The 21,597-nt window shown below is 34.9% G+C and overlaps 2 protein-coding genes across 3 annotated transcripts; both read right to left on the reverse strand.

Annotated features, from left to right (window-relative positions):
• Positions 1-1,840: 1,840 nt before the first annotated feature.
• Positions 1,841-7,945, reverse strand: LOC104904613 (boron transporter 4). 2 transcript variants are annotated; one of them, XM_010692911.4, is made up of 13 exons: positions 7,821-7,945; positions 6,686-6,807; positions 6,484-6,566; positions 6,173-6,365; positions 5,938-6,076; positions 5,500-5,832; positions 4,739-4,912; positions 4,542-4,637; positions 4,344-4,460; positions 3,948-4,267; positions 3,393-3,672; positions 3,186-3,296; positions 1,841-2,320 (listed from the first exon to the last, which is right to left on the reverse strand). In XM_010692911.4, the coding sequence occupies exons 2-13, from the start codon at positions 6,778-6,780 to the stop codon at positions 2,309-2,311; spliced, it is 1,953 nt and encodes a 650-aa protein (XP_010691213.2). In that variant the 5' UTR covers positions 6,781-6,807; positions 7,821-7,945; the 3' UTR covers positions 1,841-2,308. The 2 variants fall into 2 exon arrangements, with proteins under 2 accessions (XP_010691213.2, XP_010691214.2); XM_010692912.3 differs by lacking the exon at positions 7,821-7,945 and adding an exon at positions 7,000-7,018.
• Positions 7,946-13,400: 5,455 nt separating this feature from the next.
• LOC104904614 (boron transporter 4) lies at positions 13,401-18,326 on the reverse strand. Its single transcript, XM_048636798.2, is given in 12 exon segments — positions 13,401-13,760; positions 14,064-14,174; positions 14,262-14,541; positions 14,656-14,975; positions 15,058-15,174; positions 15,279-15,374; positions 15,475-15,648; positions 15,801-16,133; positions 16,215-16,353; positions 16,467-16,659; positions 18,100-18,182; positions 18,299-18,326. Coding segments are annotated over 11 exon segments (1,857 nt in total). The 5' UTR covers positions 18,161-18,182; positions 18,299-18,326; the 3' UTR covers positions 13,401-13,727.
• Positions 18,327-21,597: the final 3,271 nt, after the last annotated feature.

A 21,597-nucleotide genomic window follows, 5' to 3' on the forward strand; every position in this document is an offset into this window, starting at 1 on the left:
GGACTTGGGATGTATACCCAACATCTTTTGTAATTACTAAGGATGTCTTGGCCTAGTGGTTAAGATTGAGGTGCTGTGAACAATAGGTCGCAGATTCGAATCCCCCTCCCCTTCTTTGTACTTTGTACTGCCTTCGTGGCTCATATGGATCAAAAATACATTAATTGATGTATAATAATTTTGTTATAAAGTCCTATAAAATAAAGATTCTTTTAAATTATTATTTGATTGTTATAACATTAGCATATGTCTTGAAGATTTCTTACAAAGATTTAGACTTTACAAAATTACTTAGCTATAGTTTTAGTACACTATTCTCTAGAATTTTATGATGTCCTCGACTATGATAAAGGAGCTAGCTATATATATAGATCGTCTGAAGTTGATTTTTACAAGAAACAACATAATATGTGCATGAGCATAAAGCTTTTCTATTTTTGGGACTAGGCATCCAAATCATTTTTCGGAGTCAAAATGTATCACTATTTAACTATGACTAGAAAAATGTTAATATAGTTGTAGTTAATATAGTGTTGCTTGCATGGGTGTATAACTTCCAATTTCCAAATATGATGAGATTTTGATACTTGAGTGAGGTAGGTGCTTCTCCCCTCCCAGCAGGATGATTCATTGCATAGCACCAAAGAAAACAAAAATAAACACCATGTTGGAAAGTTACGCCCTCTTCTATTCAACTTATTTTAACTTATTTAAGATCTTATAAGATAAGATCAGATAAGATAAGTTCAGATAAGATAAGACAAGTTGAACCAAACAAACCCTTAGTGGGGAAAACAAAATTATTTTTATAACTGCTAATGTTAGTGATAACATAATTTTTTTTAGAGCATAACTAGTAGATAATAGATATTTGCTCATTTAAATTACTTCATGATAATATAAGGATATGAGTATAATCTATTATTATCTTTTAATATACAAAGTCAACATACTACAAGTTCAATTCGCACAAGACCTAGTCAACATATGCACGCAAATTAGATTTACTATTAGCTAATGTTACCGTTTCCTCTTTTTTCAGTACTCGTATTAGGGAAAAAAGTTCTCCCTAACAGACTCAGATTCGAGATATACTAACTTTATAGTACGTGTTATTATTTATACGATAGAACCTAGTTGCACTAATTTTACCAAAGATATGTTTCCTTTTGATAATTCACCTTTTACCAAAGATGAGTGCCATTTTTTCTGCAAGTGATGTTGGATGATGAAAGATTCGTAAACCAAAATACTAATGTCAATTGAAAATCATGCCACTTTTCCGAAATGAGTAAACGTAGCTAGCTACCCTGATTAAAAGGAATCATGTGTAGTGCAACTTAAAAGTGAGTTTTGCATGATTTCTAAATTTACCATAGTATCATACGTGAGAAAAGTATATTGCCTTGTAATTTGTCTATATTGTTTGGGTTGTTCCCTTCATCGTTTAACTTGTCTGCGTGACGATTTGCATGTTGATTGTTCACTTGTTATAGGCATTCAAAATTTTAACATAAAAAAAGCAGAGAAAATAAGGACTAATATGCAATCAATATGTTGCTGGTCATGACTCATGAATGACTCATAAGTTGAGCATATGAGGTAGAACTTGTAGTGGATTTATATATGGGTATTTAGGGGAAAGAAAGAACGGAAAAAGCGTGGAATTCATTTTTCCTTGTTAAATTATATCCATGAGAGAAAGGATCGGAAAAGATCTAGAAAGATATTGGTGAGAATCTTTGGTCAAAGTTTATTAAGTTTGACACTGAAAAGAAAAATTAACAAAAACCCTATTAAGGGACGGAATTAGTATGTTTATAGTATTGAATAGACCTGGTGAAAGAAAAAATGTGATCTATTCTCCTTTGTAAAAAAATTACAACCTTCCATTTTTTCTGAAGGTCCTGTGTTCAAAATTCACTATGAACACCCTATCAATGATCTTGAAAAGTTTGTACAGTAATACATGTAATATAGAGAAAATTTTAAACTAAGGACCTATTACAACACCTATAACCTAATCTCAACCTGTTGGTTAAGATGTCATTGGTAATCTCATATACAACTCTAAAAGCAAAACAAACAAGATATAAATCAGCAACTGAGATAATATGCCCCTCCTGCCACATTCAAACTGATTTTCACATGAACTCAGATTTCCATATAGTTGCTCAGTTTCTTTCAAGTTTCCAACTTCTGCAAAGTTCCTCTCTTCTTCTGCGAAAATATATTTTCCGATCATCAATGTGAGCCCTTTTTGCTTGCTCATTCCAAACTGTTTTTTCACCGTGAATGACCAATTCTTTTAAGGGTGAACCTGAATAAGACACAACTGGCGCATTGATATAGGAAAAAGTAGTACTTCTTACATATCAAGCTGAGCAGAATACAAATCATAAACTATTTAAGTAGCTAGCAAATCATAGAAAAAGAGCATTAAGGGCTTCGAGAAGTTTTCTGAGGCCGGCCTGGGGGCTGAGTATTGGTGATACTCATACAACAACACCTACATCAGCTTAATGACTTAATTTAAATCACAAGTTGTTGTAATAAGCTTGCGTGGCAAGTTAGTTAGAGATTCAGTTAGAAGTTTGTTAGCTCTTCTTTCTCTCTTTCTTACCTCATGTATATAAGTACCTTCTCTGCTGTAATTCTATCTATTCACTCAGAAATACAATCCTAAAACAAGAGAAATTTTTCTCTCGAGTTTTCTATCTTTTGATTGAAAACTTTCACTGAGACTAAGCATTTTGTGGTGCCGCAGGGAAAGGCCTAGAATCTCATGTTGTTACTGATTTTTATGTAACTTCATTACCATCACCATCATATATTACCAGGTACTAAACGGACAATAAAAGAATGTGTGCTCAACTATGAGTAACTAGCAAGCAAATCAAAGAAAAAGTCATTGCTAGGGAATTGGGAAAAATTGTCCCCCTGGGGTTGGGAACAGGCATTTTGTGGTGCTGCATGACTAGGCTACAATTTCATGTTATTTTGATTCGTTATTTCATATTTATCTTGACTCGCTAGAACAGTTGTATTCATGGAAAAAGATGGTCTCTAGATTGAAGTTTTTATTCTATAGTAAGCTCTACTTCTGATTCTTTCCTAACAAGAGAATACTAAAGTAATAATTATGCAAAAAGCAGACTGCCAAAGGAAGCAAATGTTATTCTCACCTGCGGATTTTTAAAGCTAACTGTTCTGATCTTGAACTCTCCTCTACTGGTTGTCAGTTCATCTAGTATCTCACCATCATCTCCCACTGGTTCATCTTCAGGAGCTTCCCTCTGCAAATCATAGTCATCCATGTAAGCAAACATGACATCATATTGTAGAAAATGAGTAAAATCTAAGAAAGGGAGAATGGTTAGAACTTGAAATACCTTGAAAGACAAGCTAAGAGCACGTCTTGGTGTACCAACAATCTCCTCATACTCAGCAGCATCCAGTTCTTGCAGATGTATTGGATGAAACAGCTTCGGGAGAATATGCTGTCGTATGCTTATGAGAAAGAAGAATGGCAAGGGGAAAAGAATCCCCGCAATCGGTACCCAAGTAATCCCGAAGCAGATCAACAAGTACACAAACTGAAATAGCGTGAAAGCAGCAATGTATTTGGCAGGCACTGATTCCACATATGATGCATGAACATCTTCCAGAACCCTGCATCAAATGGTTATTACTTATTAATAAACATAATCAGATCTCAAAATGAAGGTTGAGATTGTCTTTGTATTTTCAATTGGTACCATTTTGAGTTTTCATATTAGAGTTTTAAAGTGTCAAAATTTGTATCTAAGAATTTGAAATCATTGTTACTTATATTAAAGCTCTGTTTGGTTGGATGGAGAATGCATAATCCAAGGATAAACACAAACACTCTCTAAATTACTTTAACTTGAGCGTACTTCAGTTTTGGACTATCAAGTGGAACTTACTTGTATCTTCTGGCTGGTGCGACAAAGAGGAGGAGGATTCTTTCCCAGAACTGGCTGCCTGGGAGACTATCAATACCCATATATGCAAAATATCCCCAAAGAACAGAAGTGGGTATCAACTTAATTACGGGCATAGCAAATATAGCGCCTGCTACAAGGGCCGACTGTAAGAGGTTACTCAATCTTTGCTCGTTGACTCTAACGGGTAAGAAGGCATCGACGTGATCAAGTCTAAATGCTTTTTTGTCCTTTCCTTCTTTGTTGTCTCCCTTCATCACTGCTCGTTTCAGTTCTTCAAGTTCTATGGCAACTACATGGGGCTGAACAAGGAAGTTAACATCATCCAACTGTTGTCAAATTCTTGAAATATTATATCAGTTACGTAAGAGAGCTTACATCAGGGCTTTGATCCATTTTGATGAATATATCTTGCATCTGGCCATAGATTTCGGTGCTACTGGCATTATTCTTCATATTTTGTTTTGCAGATTCTACCATCTTCTTTCCCATCATCTGTAATTAGATTACATGATATAAGAAACTGAACACATAATGGACTAACAAGATGATTTAGACAACAATTTGTACACTTACCTGTCTCTTTAGGGTAGCAAGGCTCTTACTATGCATTGGAGATTGTGGAAGGACGCCATTTGATGGAGGGAGTCCAATTAGTCCGCAAAGCAATGTCTATAATGGCACAACAAAGTTTAGAGAAGATCATCAACCACTTTGATTGAATTCAAAGACATACATGGGTTAAAAGAGCAGAATGTACTTATTTAACATACCATAAGTCCAAGCACCAAAATGTCATAGTGGTAAGCTGAAGGTTTTCTGAGATTGAATTCCTTTTGCTGTGCCAGTTGTGAAGCAACACTGTGGTCAAAAAAATACAGTCCCGCCACCATCACAGCAGGTATTATGGCAGCAAAGATGTACATTACAGGCACCTTAGCCATATCCTGCATTTTGTACACAAATTCACACATTAAGAACTGATTAGGATCATAGAACAGCATGACTGCACAAGTATCTTTATTTCCAAACCCTAGTCAAACATTGATTTCGTCAGATTTCATATATTTGGTCATTTGGTTGAACAAAGAAAGTAATACTTTCTAGAAATTTGTTTTTCGTGAGTTCCATTTCCTCGGAAGTGATTGAAGTTGTTTGATGGATCATGATTCAAGGGAAGTAAAACTTGCCACAGGCTGTTCAACACTTCAACTTACCTAGGGGTACTAGGTACTAACTTCCTCCATCTTGAGGGAAGTAGAACTTCCCCAGAAGTACTTTCTTGAGTTTTTGTCAATTACACGACTCCACTATATTCTAGTCCTCGGAACTTCCACTTCCCATATTTTTGTATGTCAACCAAACAAGCAATAAATATAGTTATGCTATGGAGGACCACTCCAAGCATTTGAAACCAAGAATTCACTGATTACAGCAATTTAATTACAACACAAATTTCATATAAATCTTGTACTGATTGAGTGGTACAAGGGCAGCAAAGAAAGCAATTGTGGAACTAAAAATCAATGATTACCTTAAGAACAGTCCAATGATGCAAGGATTGAGATTGCCAAGGCAGAGGACTATAGAGCCTTCGAGGTACTCCCTCTGGAACTCCCTTAGGAATGGTAAATGATAAGGCGGTCCAAACAACAACCATTAGAGGAACCCCATAATCTGCTATAAAGCTCCTAATACGTCCTGTACCATACAGAGATGATCTTGCCCTACGGCTCTTTAAGGCTGTTGAAAGAAGACCAAAGGTAAATATAATCCCCAACAACCCATTTACATAACGCCACTGGAACTGGAATTTCTCATCGCGAGGATCGTCAGCTTTAGGAACTCCAAACTCACTCACAGCTCCCTACACAAACAAGGTTATAAGAACACTACTTAACACTCATACAAACAGCTTATCACAAATTTTTAAGCTCCTAAATTTCCTTGATCTAATAATCAGATTTAGTACCTTGATAGCCTCTTGGACAAAAAGAGCAGTAATCAACATGCCAAAAAGCTCCCCGGCTATCCTTGTAAACCGACTAATAATCGTGGCAGCATTGAACATCGAAAGAAGAATCAACATAAGGGCAGTCCATACACAAACCCTGTGATTTAAGGCAAAACAAAAATTTTGCAAGCTAAAACACCTTATATTTTAAACCATCATGTTCTAAAACAATGTTCAGAAAGTAGATATATACCATCCTGCCCAAGCCAGATAAAGTTGTTTTCCCAAATCAGGCCGCCCTTGAGCAAATTTGTACAAGTAAGAGTACATAATAACAGTTGGTTCTGCAACCCCAACAATCAAAAGAGGCTGCCCACCAATTATTGATTGTATAATCCCACATATCGCCGTTGAAGCTAAAGTCTCAACTGTGCTCAAGCTTCCATCTACATATATAGGACAAGATATACTAATCAAAAATAACCCTACAATTCGAAAAATGTATTCATATCTTCTAAATAATAATATTTTCAACTGGGTGTAACTGTTGAAGAGAAGGAGCACCTGTGTCTCTGCTGAGTTGCTCCCCAAATGCTATGACAGGAAGAGCAGAAGCAAAGAAGATGAAGGTAGTTGGGGCCAGTATCCTATACTCCAGTATAAATATTTGATCTTAGTATATGGATTAAGCATTAGTATAACACATATTTCAATATCATATAAATATATAAATTTTCGATTCGAATTTGGAATAACAGAAACATACCCAATTCCAGATTTAATACCACCAACCCAATCTTGCTTGTAACATGCCAATCTTCCATTCAGATCACTTACAACACCATGAAACGGTCGCCTCATTTTCCAACTCCCAGATTTAGTATCACCCTAAGTTATACATGAAAAAAGAAAAATCAATAGTGCAAAACTTATCAGTATTCAATAATTTCATTAAAATCACAATGGCTTATCAATTTCTCTTTTCTTCTCAACTTAGGCAGTTCATTGTGATCAACATATAGTGCAAAACTTTAATAAAAGAAAGATTATATGAGTTTAATTAGAAAAATGTATAATTACTTTAACAGATAAGATACTACTTTAAAACCCCATTTCCATGAGAATCAAGCTAATTTAGACTAATTTGGTGCTTTCTGATTTATTTTTTTCTAGTTTTTGTTTCAATTTAATAAAAAGCCAATAATGTAAAAACAACAAATATGTCTACTTTACCCAGAACACAGGAAATCTTACTGAACAATTATGCCTTTTTAAAGATCTAAAAAACTAAAAGCAATACTACCAGTTGTTGTCTGATGACTCATCTAATCATTCTTTTAGGCAAATTTTTCAAAAAGTGAAATAAAGTAAAGTATAATTACTACTTAAACAGTAAAAATTAAAAATTTAAGGAAAAAAAATCAATGAAAAATGAATGTAGATATTATGGTTTCATCGAAAAAGCTACTTGCTTGATATAATTAGAATTTCCCATAGTAAAAGGATTTCCAGATTTTTATTATTTTTTTCCAATGAAATCCCCCTAATTTTATTGGAATTTTTAAAGTTAGCAGTTGCAAAATTTAGTAGTAAGTTCTTGCATATACTTCCTCCGCTTCATAAAGAATACGACACTTGAATATGTAATAAGATCTAACTCGACAATATTATTATTTAAATAATGGTACGAATATATAGTCAAAGTTTGTAAAATTTGACTCGAAAATTGCGGGTAAGAAAAAATAATCACATGTTCATCAGTTCATGTAACACATTAAATAAATAAAATGCAATATGCATGCGACATATATACTCAAAACAAACAATGATTAGAATAAAAATGAGTTACTAACTAAAAAAAATTAAAGAAAGTGAAGGTAGAGAGAGAAAAGAGCACATACGACGGAGATGTCACCGGAAAATGTCGCCGGAAAATGTTGCCGGAAGTTTCTCTTTCTAGAAAAAGAGTTGTAGAGAGAGAAAGAGTGTTTAAGAGAAATGAGAAGAAAAAAAAAAGGTATGTGTATGGGAGGTTTAAAAAGACCCGCGCTAGAAATGTGAAGACCTGATCTGGAAGTGGGGCCCAAGTTATAGAGTAGATTCTGATGAATTTTCTGAATGTTTGTTGGAGTATCATTTTAATACATTTCAACATTCATTCACTCGTTAATTAGCTGTCACTGCTCAATGCTCACTGTCCCAGTGATGATATTTTGTACTCATTCATGAGTTAATGAATTGATGGACTACTACTACTATTCTTAGTCAAATTTAGCTGATTTTCATTAATCATCCTTAATTGATGGAGTTTTTGGTTATGAAAAGTTGTAATACTGTATGGGTTGCGCTCGATTAATTATCTTGTTAGATTTGAAAACGGATACATAATCAAAGTAAATAGAATATTGTATATTACTTACATGTTAAAATGGAGTGCGGGAGAGAAATTTACTAATGGTTGAACAGAATGAAAATTGGTTATGGGTGTCACTTACATTTTTGTAACTCATTGTTTTTTTTAAGTCACGGATCCCACATTGGTTAGTCAAGTGCTACTTCTTTTTTGAGTAGGTCCAACACATCCCTCTTTCCTCGCACATGATTTAGTGTGGTCCCATACTTCTTTGCTTAGCAAATTAGCTCTATATAGCAAATTGGATTTTGCAAAACCGAAATCACACAGGTACTTTAATCGCTTAGCTAGTTGTTAAGAAATTTCAATGATTGTCTGGTCTGCAATCACGCCATGAGTATAGGGCCTTGTGCAATTTCTTACAATTGGGGCCCTTGAGATAATTAATTTTCATAATCATAAAGTAATTTACTTGTTGGAACATGTACAATAGGATTCAAAAACATTTATTTAGTGACTAGTATAATCTATTTAGTGACTAGGTTTATTTTATTTAAAATTGAACCGTCTCTTTTAATAATTTTTGTATACAATATATAGTAATTATTTGAGTATGGAAGGAATTTTTTTTTTTTATTTGATAAGAGTACCTTAATCTAAATTTGGATTTCGGTTGTTTGGTACGAGGAGACTATACTATTAGAACAAGTTTGGAGGTGCAAGTGAGAGCTAAGGTATATAGGCATTTAATGTGATACCTACATTGTCCTAAATATTTGGTGTACCAGATTTGTACATTGTTGACTTGCTGACTCTATTTCTCCTGTTTCTATGGCACATAATCTCCATATTTTGGAGATGGTTAAATATTGTCCTAAATTTTCTTGTAATTGTTCTGGCTCTATTTTCAATTTACTATTTTATCTCTTTCCCTGCCACCACCTAACTCCCCACCCCTGCTACCACCTGCCACCTCTAGCCTCCCCCTGCTACCACTTAACTCCCTCTGCCACTAGCCACCTCGTAAAAAAATTGATTTTAATTGGGGCCAAGAAGCGATTGTCCGGTCAAGACGTTCGACCCATGGCCCCGAGATCCAGGCCAGACGTTTAGGCCATGGGTCGAAAGTCATGGCCGAACGTTCACCCTTAACTATAAAAAGTTCGAAATTTTTTTAGGGGTCGAAACTGGACGTTTGGGCCACATGTCAAACGTTCGGCTAGGACGTTCGACCCCTTAACTAAAAAAAATTTCGATATATGGGACTGGAGGTGGCGGTGGGGCTGGCTGTGGTAGGAGGTGGTGGTTTGGGAAAAGAAAAGAAAAAAAAGAAGGGATAAAGTTAGAAATGTTTGATGGGTTCCGGGCAATTTTAAGAAGTTTTCGGTCGATGTTTAGTATTCCATAATATTTTTACAGTATATCCTAATTGTAATAAAACAAAAAAAAATGAATACACGTAATATTCACAAATGATCAATAATTATCCCCTTTTTCTTGTATTTAATGTCATTTGAAATTTTTAATTTGATTTTAAAAATTTGTAATTAGATCATAGGATCCAGTATTCAAATTACAAAGCAATACACAATGAAAAAACAAGGATTTATTTTACCAAAGTAGGCTTTGACTTCATAACTTCGAAATATTAGGCTTACTAAGAGCTTCTACTTTTTTTACAAAAAAGTTGGTACACTAGCTAATTTAAATCGACCATGCAGTAATGCACATACACGATACATACAGTGAGTAACCATTGAGCCATTAATATACATATAAGTGATTGCCACATGTTTACTATTGACTCGGTTTTTTTTTTTTAATCAGGAAATGAAGCTAGGAGGTGTCTACACAAGAAGCACCCCCTAAAACATCCCGAAGGATGATTACAGGATACAACATACAAACATCAAGATGAACGAAAAAAAAGAAAATGGAGCACAAAGGAACACTTGTGGATGCTCCGCCATGGCTAACACCTTCACCTCAAGCCCAATCGAGAGAAACCCGTCACGGCACTGGGGAGAGACAAACACCAAAAAAAATGAAATAGCTCCAAAACCTTCTCAAAGGAACCACCATACCTTGAATCTACACGAACAACAATCTTCAATTGAAGAAGAGGAGCATCCCTTGACCCGGAACCAAGCCGAAATGGGCAAAAAAGAACACAACCCAACATCCCCAAAAGAAGGTAAGCCTCGACTTGGATCTCCAGCAAGAGCAATCGAAACACCACCCCAACCGCAAACCAAAAGCTGGAACATGCAACTGTCGACACAACCACGAAGATGAAAGCTGACTCATCGTCAATGAAACACCGGCGACGAGAACACTCACGAACCACCGCAAACGAACTGAACCCACACCGCACGAGCAACCATTCCCTAATTGACTGATTTTAGAAATGACGAAAGCTAATCAAGATGCTAGAAAAACAAGAGTTCGACTGAGGACAAAGAGAAATTGGACTACTAGACAAAGCTAAGCTCTAAGATCTTGAAAATATGAAAGAAAAATAAAATTTCAAGCCAAGTCATTTGGGTCATGCGGATCGGGCAAGAACATATCAGATCAATCAGATTTCGGATGAGTTTCAGATCAAGATTATTTCGGACCGGATTCAGATCTGACCGAATCCTTTCGAATTCGGACCCAAGTCAGACCACAAATCGGATATTGTGGATCACGACCAACTTTGCCAAGTCTACCTTCTAGTGATAAGGATTATATCCTCCAACCTCAAAGTTGAGGGATTCAATCCCTACTAGAGACACTATTGGGGAGAGGATTCTTCGTACTTTTTCCTTACTTTCAAAGTGTCGAGCCCGCTAACTTGGAATAAATTGACTTACGAGATATTCTAATCCGATAAAATTTTATCTTACCTACCTAAAAAGAGAAATGGAGAAATTTACCTCGCATTTGCCAATTAAATTTCTTTTTCTCATCGTATGTTTCAACCAGATAAAAATCTTACGTCACTTTTGAGGAGTTTCATTCGGCCACCAAAATATTGTCATTTTGGCCACTTTTATAGTAGGTGGTCCAACAATAGCCTAGTTTACTGCTGCCTGGTCCAACTCAATGCTCAACTTAGTTTTGGTCAATCAGTCGGGCCGGGCCTGAACAAGAAGTAATAATCTCAAATAAAATCTCATGTCGGTCGTTTTCGTTTGGGACTAGGTTTTTTTTAGTGAACAAAAAGTTGTGCATCTTCTCAATTATTGTTTAGGTATATCTTTGCCACGTGTCCATCTAGAACACTGCTCTTTAAATCTAAAACACTCTCTTTCCATCTGTGTATTGTTGTTCTATCAGTGGGCTTGGGCCTAAAATATCAGTGGGCTGGGCTTTTTTTGGTTCAGGCCTTTTAGCTGAGATGGAGCCTGATAGCTTGCCCATTTTGAATACAAACTAGTATTTGGACCCTGGCGTTACTCCAGAGTGGTACTGTTTTACAGATTTGATATGCATTTTTTTGTATTGAAAACTCAACATTTAAAAGGTACAAATATAATAATGTGGACACTTAAAACATGATTAAAAGTTGGTCGAGATGGTAATTTTGTCATATATAATTGCAAGAGGCCACGGGTTCAAATCTTGTTGCAAGCTAATTTTAAAACAACCGGCGCTAGAAATTAAAGTACTTCCCGTCGTAAAAACATAAACAGATCGAGAAATTAATAAGAAAATAGATACAAGAGAAACAATAATGATTAATTATACAATGTTTGACATAAGAAAAACCGTCTTAATTGAGGTAAGAAAATTCCACGAACAATGAACACCAAATAATCCACTATTTGATTTTATGATACAATTACCTGGAAATTAATAAGGTAAAACAATAATTACAACTCTGTTCATGTTTGTTTCTAAATTCATAAAGGAGATTTTGTGGGAAAATAGTGGAGTAAGAGATTGCATATTTACTGACAAGATTCAAATGTACGCAACACTTGTTTCAAGTTATAAACAAATGCACAATAGTCATATTATATCACCATCAGGCATCAAGTTGTAAAATAATTTTTTAAAAAAAAAGGGTATTTAAGGTATTTCAAATGGATACCAAACTCCTCAACAGTTGCATTATACTCCCTTTGTATGTTTATATCTTTCTCACTTAGAATCTTGACACTATTTCAATGAGTACTTTATTAGTATTTAATTATTATAATTTTTACTAATATGTAATGAAAGATATTTAATGTAGAATAAATGCATTGGCAAACATGCAAAGTCAAGGTAGAAAAAATATAAAAAAAAAAATACAAAGGGAGTATAATAGAGACCAAATTATATTTTTCTTTTTGACGAAAAGGCATTTAAGATACTTCCTCCGTTTTTTATTAGATGTTACACTTTTCAAATCACGGACTCCTAGGTAATTTTTGGAGAGGAGAGAGATAGAGAGAATGAAAAACAAAAGGGCCCATGTGAACATGTGATAGGAGAGAGATAGAGAGAAGTTATTACCCAAAATAAAAGTGTAACATCTAATTTAAAACTTCCTAAAATAGAAAGTGTAACATCTAAAAAGAGACGGAGGAAGTATTTGAAGTGGTAACCAAACTCCTCATGAGTTGTCTTGTACTTCCTTTGCCACAAAATAAGTGATTGATGAAGTATAATAGAAAGAGTTTGTCTTGTAAGATACTGCCAACTTTTAAATTAAAATTAGGCAATGATAAGCCTAATATTAAAAAGAGAATTAACCCAATAATAACTAGATTAATTTATTTCGATGACTAGTTTAATCTATTTAGTGACTAAGCCTATCTTTATATTAAAATTAGACCGTCTTTTTTTTAATAATTTTTGTAATCGGAATAGAATAATTTTGTAATGAAAGGCTTGAGTTTGGATGGCTTTGTGGAGGCCCATAATGTTACCCTCTCTCTACGCTCTATATTGTGCAAAAATGACAGCATTTCTTGACCTGTTTGTATTCATTGAATCCATTGTTTAAAGATGATGATAATGGTGAATATTAGCTTCATTACAAAACAAATTGAAGGATACTCTGCACACAAGAACTTTAACCTTGAAAAGAAGGTTCAAACAAAAACTATCTCAAATGCACATAAATTGAAGAAAGATACAAACTTTGGACTTGAAATATAAGATATAACCTCAATCTTAATTAACCACTTGGTTAAGATATCATTGGTAATATCAAATTCACATGATATGGAGGGAAACTCAAACTTATTAGGACCTAAGATTCATCCTATAACCTCAATCTTAACTATTTCTGGCAAAGATGTCATTGGTAATATCATACAGTACAATTTAGGAAAAAGCACAACAAAATGTTTATGACCAAATGATATGATATACTGATATCCCCCTCCTAGCACAACTTTCACTGATTTTTACAGGTACTGACATTCCATAAGTTCATCAATTCTTGTAATAATTCGATTTTCTGATGCCCTCCCTTGCTTCACTCGTGATCAACGATCTCTCGAGGGTGTATCTGGATCAAAGCATAAGATCACACAAAGATATAATCTAAGAGATGGAAAGACAACTATTGTAAGGATTAAGGGCCTGTTCTCTATGGCTAATTTTCAGTTCAGTTTCATTCTGTTCAGTTCAATTCAGTTCGGTTCAGTTCAGTTCAGTTCAGCTCTGGACAATACTTTTACTCTCACATATCACTATTCATTTCAGTTCAGTTAAATTCAGTTCAGTTCAATTCAATTCAGTTCAGTTCAATTCAGTTCAGCTAATTTATGCCGAAGAAAACAGGCCCTAAGATATCATTTTGATTTCTGACCTGAGGAGTATCTAAGCTCAAGGTTCTGATCTTGAATTCCCCTCTGTTGGTTGTTATTTCATCTAGAATCTCACCGTCATCTCCCACTTGAGCATCTTCAGGAGCTTCCCTCTGTAAGCAAAAATGACATCAGTTACTGGCCTTTTATGTACTGATAGAAAATTAGAAGAAAGTGACACTGAGTAAAGCTTGAAATACCCTGAAAGACAAGCTAAGAGAACGTCTTGGTGCACCAGCAATCTCCTCATACTCAGCCGCGTCCAGTTCTTGTAGATGAAAAGGATGAAACATCTTCGGAAGCATATATTGTCATATGACTATGAGAAGGAAGAAAGGCAATGGGAAAAGAATTCCAAATATTGGTATCCAAGTTATCCCAAAGCAGATCATCAAGTACACCAACTGGAATATCGTGAAAGCAGCAATGTATTTGAAGGGCACTGATTCCACATATGATACATGAGCATCTTCCAGAACCCTGAATATCAATGGATATAAATCAACTAGGGCCATTACATATATTGATCAAAGTGATCAAATTTCTTAATCGCGTGTCTAGAAACAAAGTGATCATAATGAATGTGAAGCTTACTTGTATCGTCTTGCAGGTGTGATGAAAAGGAGGAGGATTCTTTCCCAGAACTGGCTTCCTGGGAGACTATCAATAGCCATATATGCAAAGTATCCCCAAAGAACAGAGGTGGGTATCAACTTAATCACGGGCATAGCAAACATGGCGCCTGCTACAAGGACCGACTGTAAGAGGTTACTCACTCTTTGCTCGTTGACTCTAACAGGCAAAAAGGCATCAATGTGATCAAGTCTAAAAGCCTTTTCGTCCTTTCCTTCCTTGCTATCTCCCTTCATCACTGCTTGTTTTAGATCTTCCAACTCCCTCACAACTTCATGTGGCTGAAATGTAACATTTATAGTTTTATACTTGATAAAATTATCTTAATGTTTATCAATATCTATGAGGATTTTGATAGCTTACATCAGGACTTTGATCGATTTTAATGAAAACATCTTGCATCTGTCCGTAGATCTCTCTGCTGCTAGCATTTTTCTTTATGCTTTCTTTGACAGACTCTACCAATTTTCTCCTAATCAACTGTAATAATATCATATTACATGATGTAAAAAGCTATGTTCATTAAGTCTAACAAAGATATATATATATATGATGATCTTCTCTATAAAAAATTGTTCACTTACTTGCTTCTTGAGGGTAGCAAGGCTCTTAGTATGCATCGGAGATTGTGGAAGGACACCATTTGCCGGAGGTATTCCAAGAAGTCCGCAAATCACCGTCTATAAAGTTGATTACAAACTTCAACATCAGTCAAATATATTTAATCAAATGCTTCTTTAAGGTTAAATTGAGGAAGTAATTATTACTAATTCAGCATACCGTAAATCCTAGTAGCAGGACATCATAGTGGTAAGCAGAAGGTTTTCTGAGATTGAACTCCTTCTGTTGTGCCAATTGTGCAGCAACGCCATGGTCAAAAAAGTATAGTCCTGTTATCATCAGAGCCGGGATTATGGCAGCAAAGATGTATATTACAGGAACTTTTCCCATATCCTGCAATTACAGTACAAATTTACAAAGCAGTGAGTAATTCTAATCAACAAACCTAGACAATTTAGTTTACTTTTCTTCATTTAAGAACTTGTTAATTTGATCACCCCTACTTCAAGAAAAAAAGAATATGGTATTGCATAATGAATGATTACCTGGACAACAGTCCAATGGTACAAGGATTGAGATTGCCAAGGCAGAGGGCTATAGAGCCTTCGAGGTACACCTTCCGGTACTCCCTTAGGGACACTAAATGATATAGCAGTCCCTAACACAACCATTAATGGAACCCCATAATCTGCGATGAAGCTTCTGATATGGCTTGTACCATACCTCCAGGATCTTGCTTTACGACTCTTTAAGGACGTTGTAAGTACAACAAAGGTAAAGATTATTCCACATAATCCATTTACATATCGCCATTGGAACTGGAATTTCTCTTGTTGTGGATCCTCTGCTTTGGGGATACTAAACTCACTCACAGCTCCCTACATAAACAAGATTGTAATGTAACAACACTACTGATTGCTGACACTCATGGAATAAAATTTGCCATATATTATAAGTACCTTGACAGCCTCTTGGATGAAAAGAACATCAATCAACATGCCAAAGAGCTCCCCAGCAACCCTAGTGAATCGATTAATGATCGTGGCAGCATTGAATATCGAAAGAACAATTAACATAAGGCCGGTCCATACACAAACCCTGAGGGTTAAAGGCAAAAAACGAATACTGAAGGTTAAGCAAACTTTACCAGAATCACCATGTTCTAATTATATTGACATATTGTAGTATGATCAGAAGATTAAAGACTATACCATCCTGTCCAAGCTAGAAACAGTTGTTTTCCCAAATCTGGCCGCCCTTTCGCGAAGTTATAGAGATAAGAGTACATAATCACAGTTGGTTCTGCAACTCCAAGTATCAGAAGAGGCTGTCCACCAACTATTGATTGTATGATACCACATATTGCTGTTGAAGCTAAAGTCTCAACAGTGCTCAAGCTTCCATCTATAATGGGAGGAAACATATAGGAGCACGTATGAATATTACCTATACAATTTAGGAACATATAGTATAATCCAAAGTTTCACCAGTATTCAACATTTACTCTAACCAAATATTTTAGGTACTTTCTTGATTCTCAATGTTTCTTCCATCCTCAAATAATTGTCCTATTTGACTTTTTGGGTCAAACAACTTATTAATCTTGTTGGGTATATGGCGTGACGTGATATGAAGCTCATGGAGGTGTATGGGTGTGGAGATGAGGTTGCGTAGAAGGAAAACGTCATTTGGGACATAAGGCTGACTTTGAATGCACATATCTTTCAATCTATAAATGATTTTGAGGTCATTCAAATAGGAGGTGATAGCTTGTTCCGAGAGATTTCTAACGGTAGGTCATATGCCCATTTCCGGTGAGAAACGAGAAAGTTATGACTGTTTTACGAAGAACTGACGAAACTGTTTCGTCTCGCCCGGACAGGTCGGGCGGATTTCGCCCGGGCACTTTATGTCGGGCGGATTTCGCCCGGGCACTTTATGTCGGGCGCGCAAGCAGCTTTGGAAAAGTGAAATCCCGCCCGATTGGGCGGATTTCGCCTGGGCGGTTCGACGATTAGTCCGGAAAACACGTTTTTAATGCGGGAGTATAAATAGATGCTCTAATATGTCTTTTGTTGTACCCTTAAAATTCATTATTCATCATTATTCACATATTAGAGAGAGAAAAAGGCTATAGAGAGAGTTCTTGGAGTGTTTTTGCAATCTTTCTTGAATATTCATCGATTCCTAGTGTATATTCGTGGTTTTTCTCCCAATTCTTGGATTTCCACGTAAAAGTTTTTGTGTGTTATTTCTTGCTGTGTTATTTGTTGTTCTATTATTATTTGCTATTATTTCTAGATTGATAGTCAATAGAACTTACAAATCTTTGTTTGTAAATTCTCAGTTTTGTAAGAGAATAATATAATAATAACTTGGATTTTACAAGATTCGTTCCAATGTATAATTTAAATGAAAAAAAGAAAGTCTAGCAATATTTACTAATGTGTTATGAAGGTCAAAATAGTGCATTCGACACTGTAAAAGACAAACATCGACAATTATTTTCAAAACAGGCAAAATATATTCAAATATTCATTTTACTTGTCTTTGTTGCAAACTTTGGATCCTTTCTACATAGAAAAAATAGAACTTCCAACTTAATAATTCCTTTCTACGTAGAAAAAATAGAACTTCCAACTTAATAAATAAGGTACTCAAAACATGAGATTATATTCAACAATCAAAAAGTGGACTTACCTGTGCAAATTGTTTGTTACAGGAAACGTGAGAAACCGTTTTATTATAATAAATCAAACTCCACCAAAGTTCGGATTATTTATGTTAGCTTATAATTAAATATTCCCACATCAAATAAGAAATTTCTTTTAAGAAGAAGAGCACCTGTATCTCTGCTGAGTTGTTCCCCAAAGGCTATGACAGGAAGAGCAGAAGCAAAGAACATGTAGGTACTTGGAGCTAGTATCCTGTACTCCAAAATAAGAAACAGAAGAAGTGGAATTTATAATCAAATCAAAAGAATTAAACTTGATTTTCAATGTATTGAAAATTAATTGATTATTTCATAACAACGTAAACATACCCAATTCCAGATTTAATACCACCAACCCATGCTTAATCTTCCTTTAATCATCATCATGGAATGGTTGCCTCATTGTCCCAATATTTCAGACTTAAAACTTTCCTGATTAATCTTCAAAATAACAAAAAACATAATAAAAAACGGAAAATAATAAATGAAAGTACGAAACTAAACATTAATTATACCGATTGACATGTGATTTTGGAATGAATTCCAAAATTTATATCATTTCAGGAAATATATTTAGTTCTTACCCAACACCTCGAGACATCCGTTAGCAAGATCCTAACAAATAATTAATGAGAAATCTTTTCTTCAAGAATATTAGTATTAGTAACAATATTATTAGCATCTACTAGAAAATGCATATATACCTTAATTAATATGGTTCTATAATTGTAAAATTGTATATTTTCTTCCACAACAAGCATTAAAAATTTAATATTGAGGGATGATAGTTCAATTAATTGATACTCCACTATTCCATAGCAGAAGTTCAAAGAGTCCATCACCCTTTAATTCTTTTTTTGTATTTCTATGTTTACTTTCTTCAATAACGTAACCATCACATAAAATTAGCACAAACAAATATAGCTACCATAAATTCAGAAATTTTCACTTGTGAAGTACTACTTGTTCTTTTTTTGTTTTCCTAACATTTTATATTTTATAAATTGAAAATAGTTTTTTTTTGGGTTATAGCTTTATGTCTTTTAGTTTTTTTCTTCGTAGTATTACTATCATTTTTGGATAATGACTAGACATTTATTATGGTACGTAGTATTAGGCGTTTTTGTAAAGTCAACTAATTGATTTTGCAACGAGTAGTATATGGTATTAAAGAAAATAAAATGAAGGGGGGATAGAGAGAGAAAACTTACGAAGCGAAGCGTCAGACGCCGGAAAATTAGCCGGCGTCGGAAGTTTCTCTTACTAGAATGAGCGCTGAATTGAAAGAGTACGTTGCGACTTGTTAAGTGAAATGAGTTATGAGGTGGGTTTTAAAAAGACCCGCGCAAGTGATCACTGATGTAGTAGAAGGAGATCCTATACCAGCGAGGCAGCGAGTGGAACCCGCTTAATTATGTCATTTTTTATTTTTATTTTTCTTTTTCTTACCATATACTTACTCCGTGAAATTATTTGCAATAGTCACAATAAGTGAAACTGAGTTCTAAATGGTAAAAAAAAAAAACACTCTTATTACAAATATGTCACCAAAAAACAAGAGGGAACCACAACTCTTTTTTCCATTACTCTATTTATTGTGGTTAGGGATGACAATTGGGCCGGGCGGGTGCGGAGGATGGTACCTCCACACCCGCATAAAACTTCAATCCTCATCCCTGCCCCACCACCCATTGCGGGGGAAATTTCAGACCCATCCCCGCGCCACCAAGTACGTATTTATACCCATCACTGCCCTTTTCGGATCAATTGCAAATGCCTGAACTAGAACATGTGAACCGTACTGCTCGATACATTTTAAAATATATTTCTATATATACGTACTATTAATTATATTTTATTTTTTAAAAAAATTGGTAAGAAAAATTTCTCTCGACTATCCTCGTACAGCCTCCACGCAAAGCAGTACAAAGAAGGGGAGGGGGATTCGAACCTGTGACCTAACTATCACAGCACCTCAATCTTAACCATTAGGTCAAGACATCATTGGTTGGTAACAAATAAAATGTTGATAGTACATTTCTTTCTTGTTTAAATTGTTCTCTATAATTCTATTTACATTTACATTTAGGGAAGGATCTTCCACTTAGCCAGATCGAGGTTTGGGCCATTCGGCCTTGAATTTTTCAAAAAACTATCTTTTATAATAAATATTTTTTAAAAAATTGCCTTTTAAAAAATATTTTTCCAAAAACTATCTTATACAACATATTTTTTCAAAATACTACCAATTGACCGTTAAATGAGGTTTAACTATCCGTGATGGGTTCATTGCTACTTATTGCCTTGATTTCACGGTCAAGATACCGTTGACAACCCACATAGGGTGCCAAATTGCCCCGCATTTTATTTTCTTCTTAACGAGCATCCCCTCCCGCTAGCTTCTTTCTCCTCCATTTTTGTTCTTCTCTTTTTTATTTGTTGCCCCGCCGTCAACAACACCTAGGGTTGTTGCTATTTGAGAGTCAACGTCAACAAAAAAAGTCAAATGGTAGTATATTGAAAATATTATGTTATATAAGGTAGATTTTTGAAGAAAAATTTAAGGTAATTTTTTAAAATTTTCCCTACTAATTATACAATTCAAATATACATAAATAAATGTTGAGACATAAATTGAGTGCATTTGTATTGAGCAAAAGGTTTAAAATTTCAAACCTTGGCCCCTCAATTTTTTTACCAAGATCCATCAAGATTTATTACACTCATACTTAAATAGTTAAATTAACCTAAACTGGTAAAAGGTAGTTAAACTTACAATTTTTGGAGAGTATTTAGATAAGATTTTTTTTTACCTTAATTAGTAATGCTGTAACCAAATTTAAATTTAATGACATATTAAAAGTTGGGAGTTCTTAAAAAATAAATGGTGTAAAAGTGAAGGTAATTTGATAAAAAAAAACCAAAATTCATAATTTATACAGTAGAAATTCCCTTTATCATATTCTCTAAGAAAAGTCTTCCAAATCATTTTGGAAAAAAAAATCTAGAGGAATTTATAAATGTTCATGCAATCATGTATATACAGTAGTATCTTATATATGTCTAATACATAGCAATATAAGGTGCAATTAGTAGATCATGGACCAAGGTGTAGGATGAGCATCCTACACCAGCTCCAAAACGCAAGACAATAAGAATGAAACACACCATTCAACATGCAAAAACATAATTGATTTGACAGCTAATGTACATTTCCATTACATCCAGTGTACATGTCAAAAATACAAAAAGTAACTGATTTGACAGTTACTGTTCACCATTTAATAACTGATTTGATGTCCCCCCATATATTGTTCACCACTTCTCTCTTTTCCACACTCAACATCCTTGTACATTCTTGGCTTCGTGGTTGTTCATTAACAAAATCAAAATGTACAATGACAGCCCCCCAGCTGAAAGTAACACAACAAGAATGTCAGCTTTTAGCGTCCGCACAAATCGGACGCTAAAAACACGGAATCGGACGCTAAATATATTAGCGTCCGCCAACGGACGCTAAATGGCTGATGCAAAACCCTTGGTCGCTAATTCTCCAAATAGCGTCCGCAGAGCGGACGCTAAAGATTTAGCGTCTGATTTTCCGAATTTAGCGACCGTTTCTGGGTCAG

This window comes from Beta vulgaris, chromosome 9, assembly GCF_026745355.1.
Source record: "Beta vulgaris subsp. vulgaris cultivar EL10 chromosome 9, EL10.2, whole genome shotgun sequence".
Lineage (NCBI taxonomy): Eukaryota > Viridiplantae > Streptophyta > Magnoliopsida > Caryophyllales > Amaranthaceae > Beta > Beta vulgaris.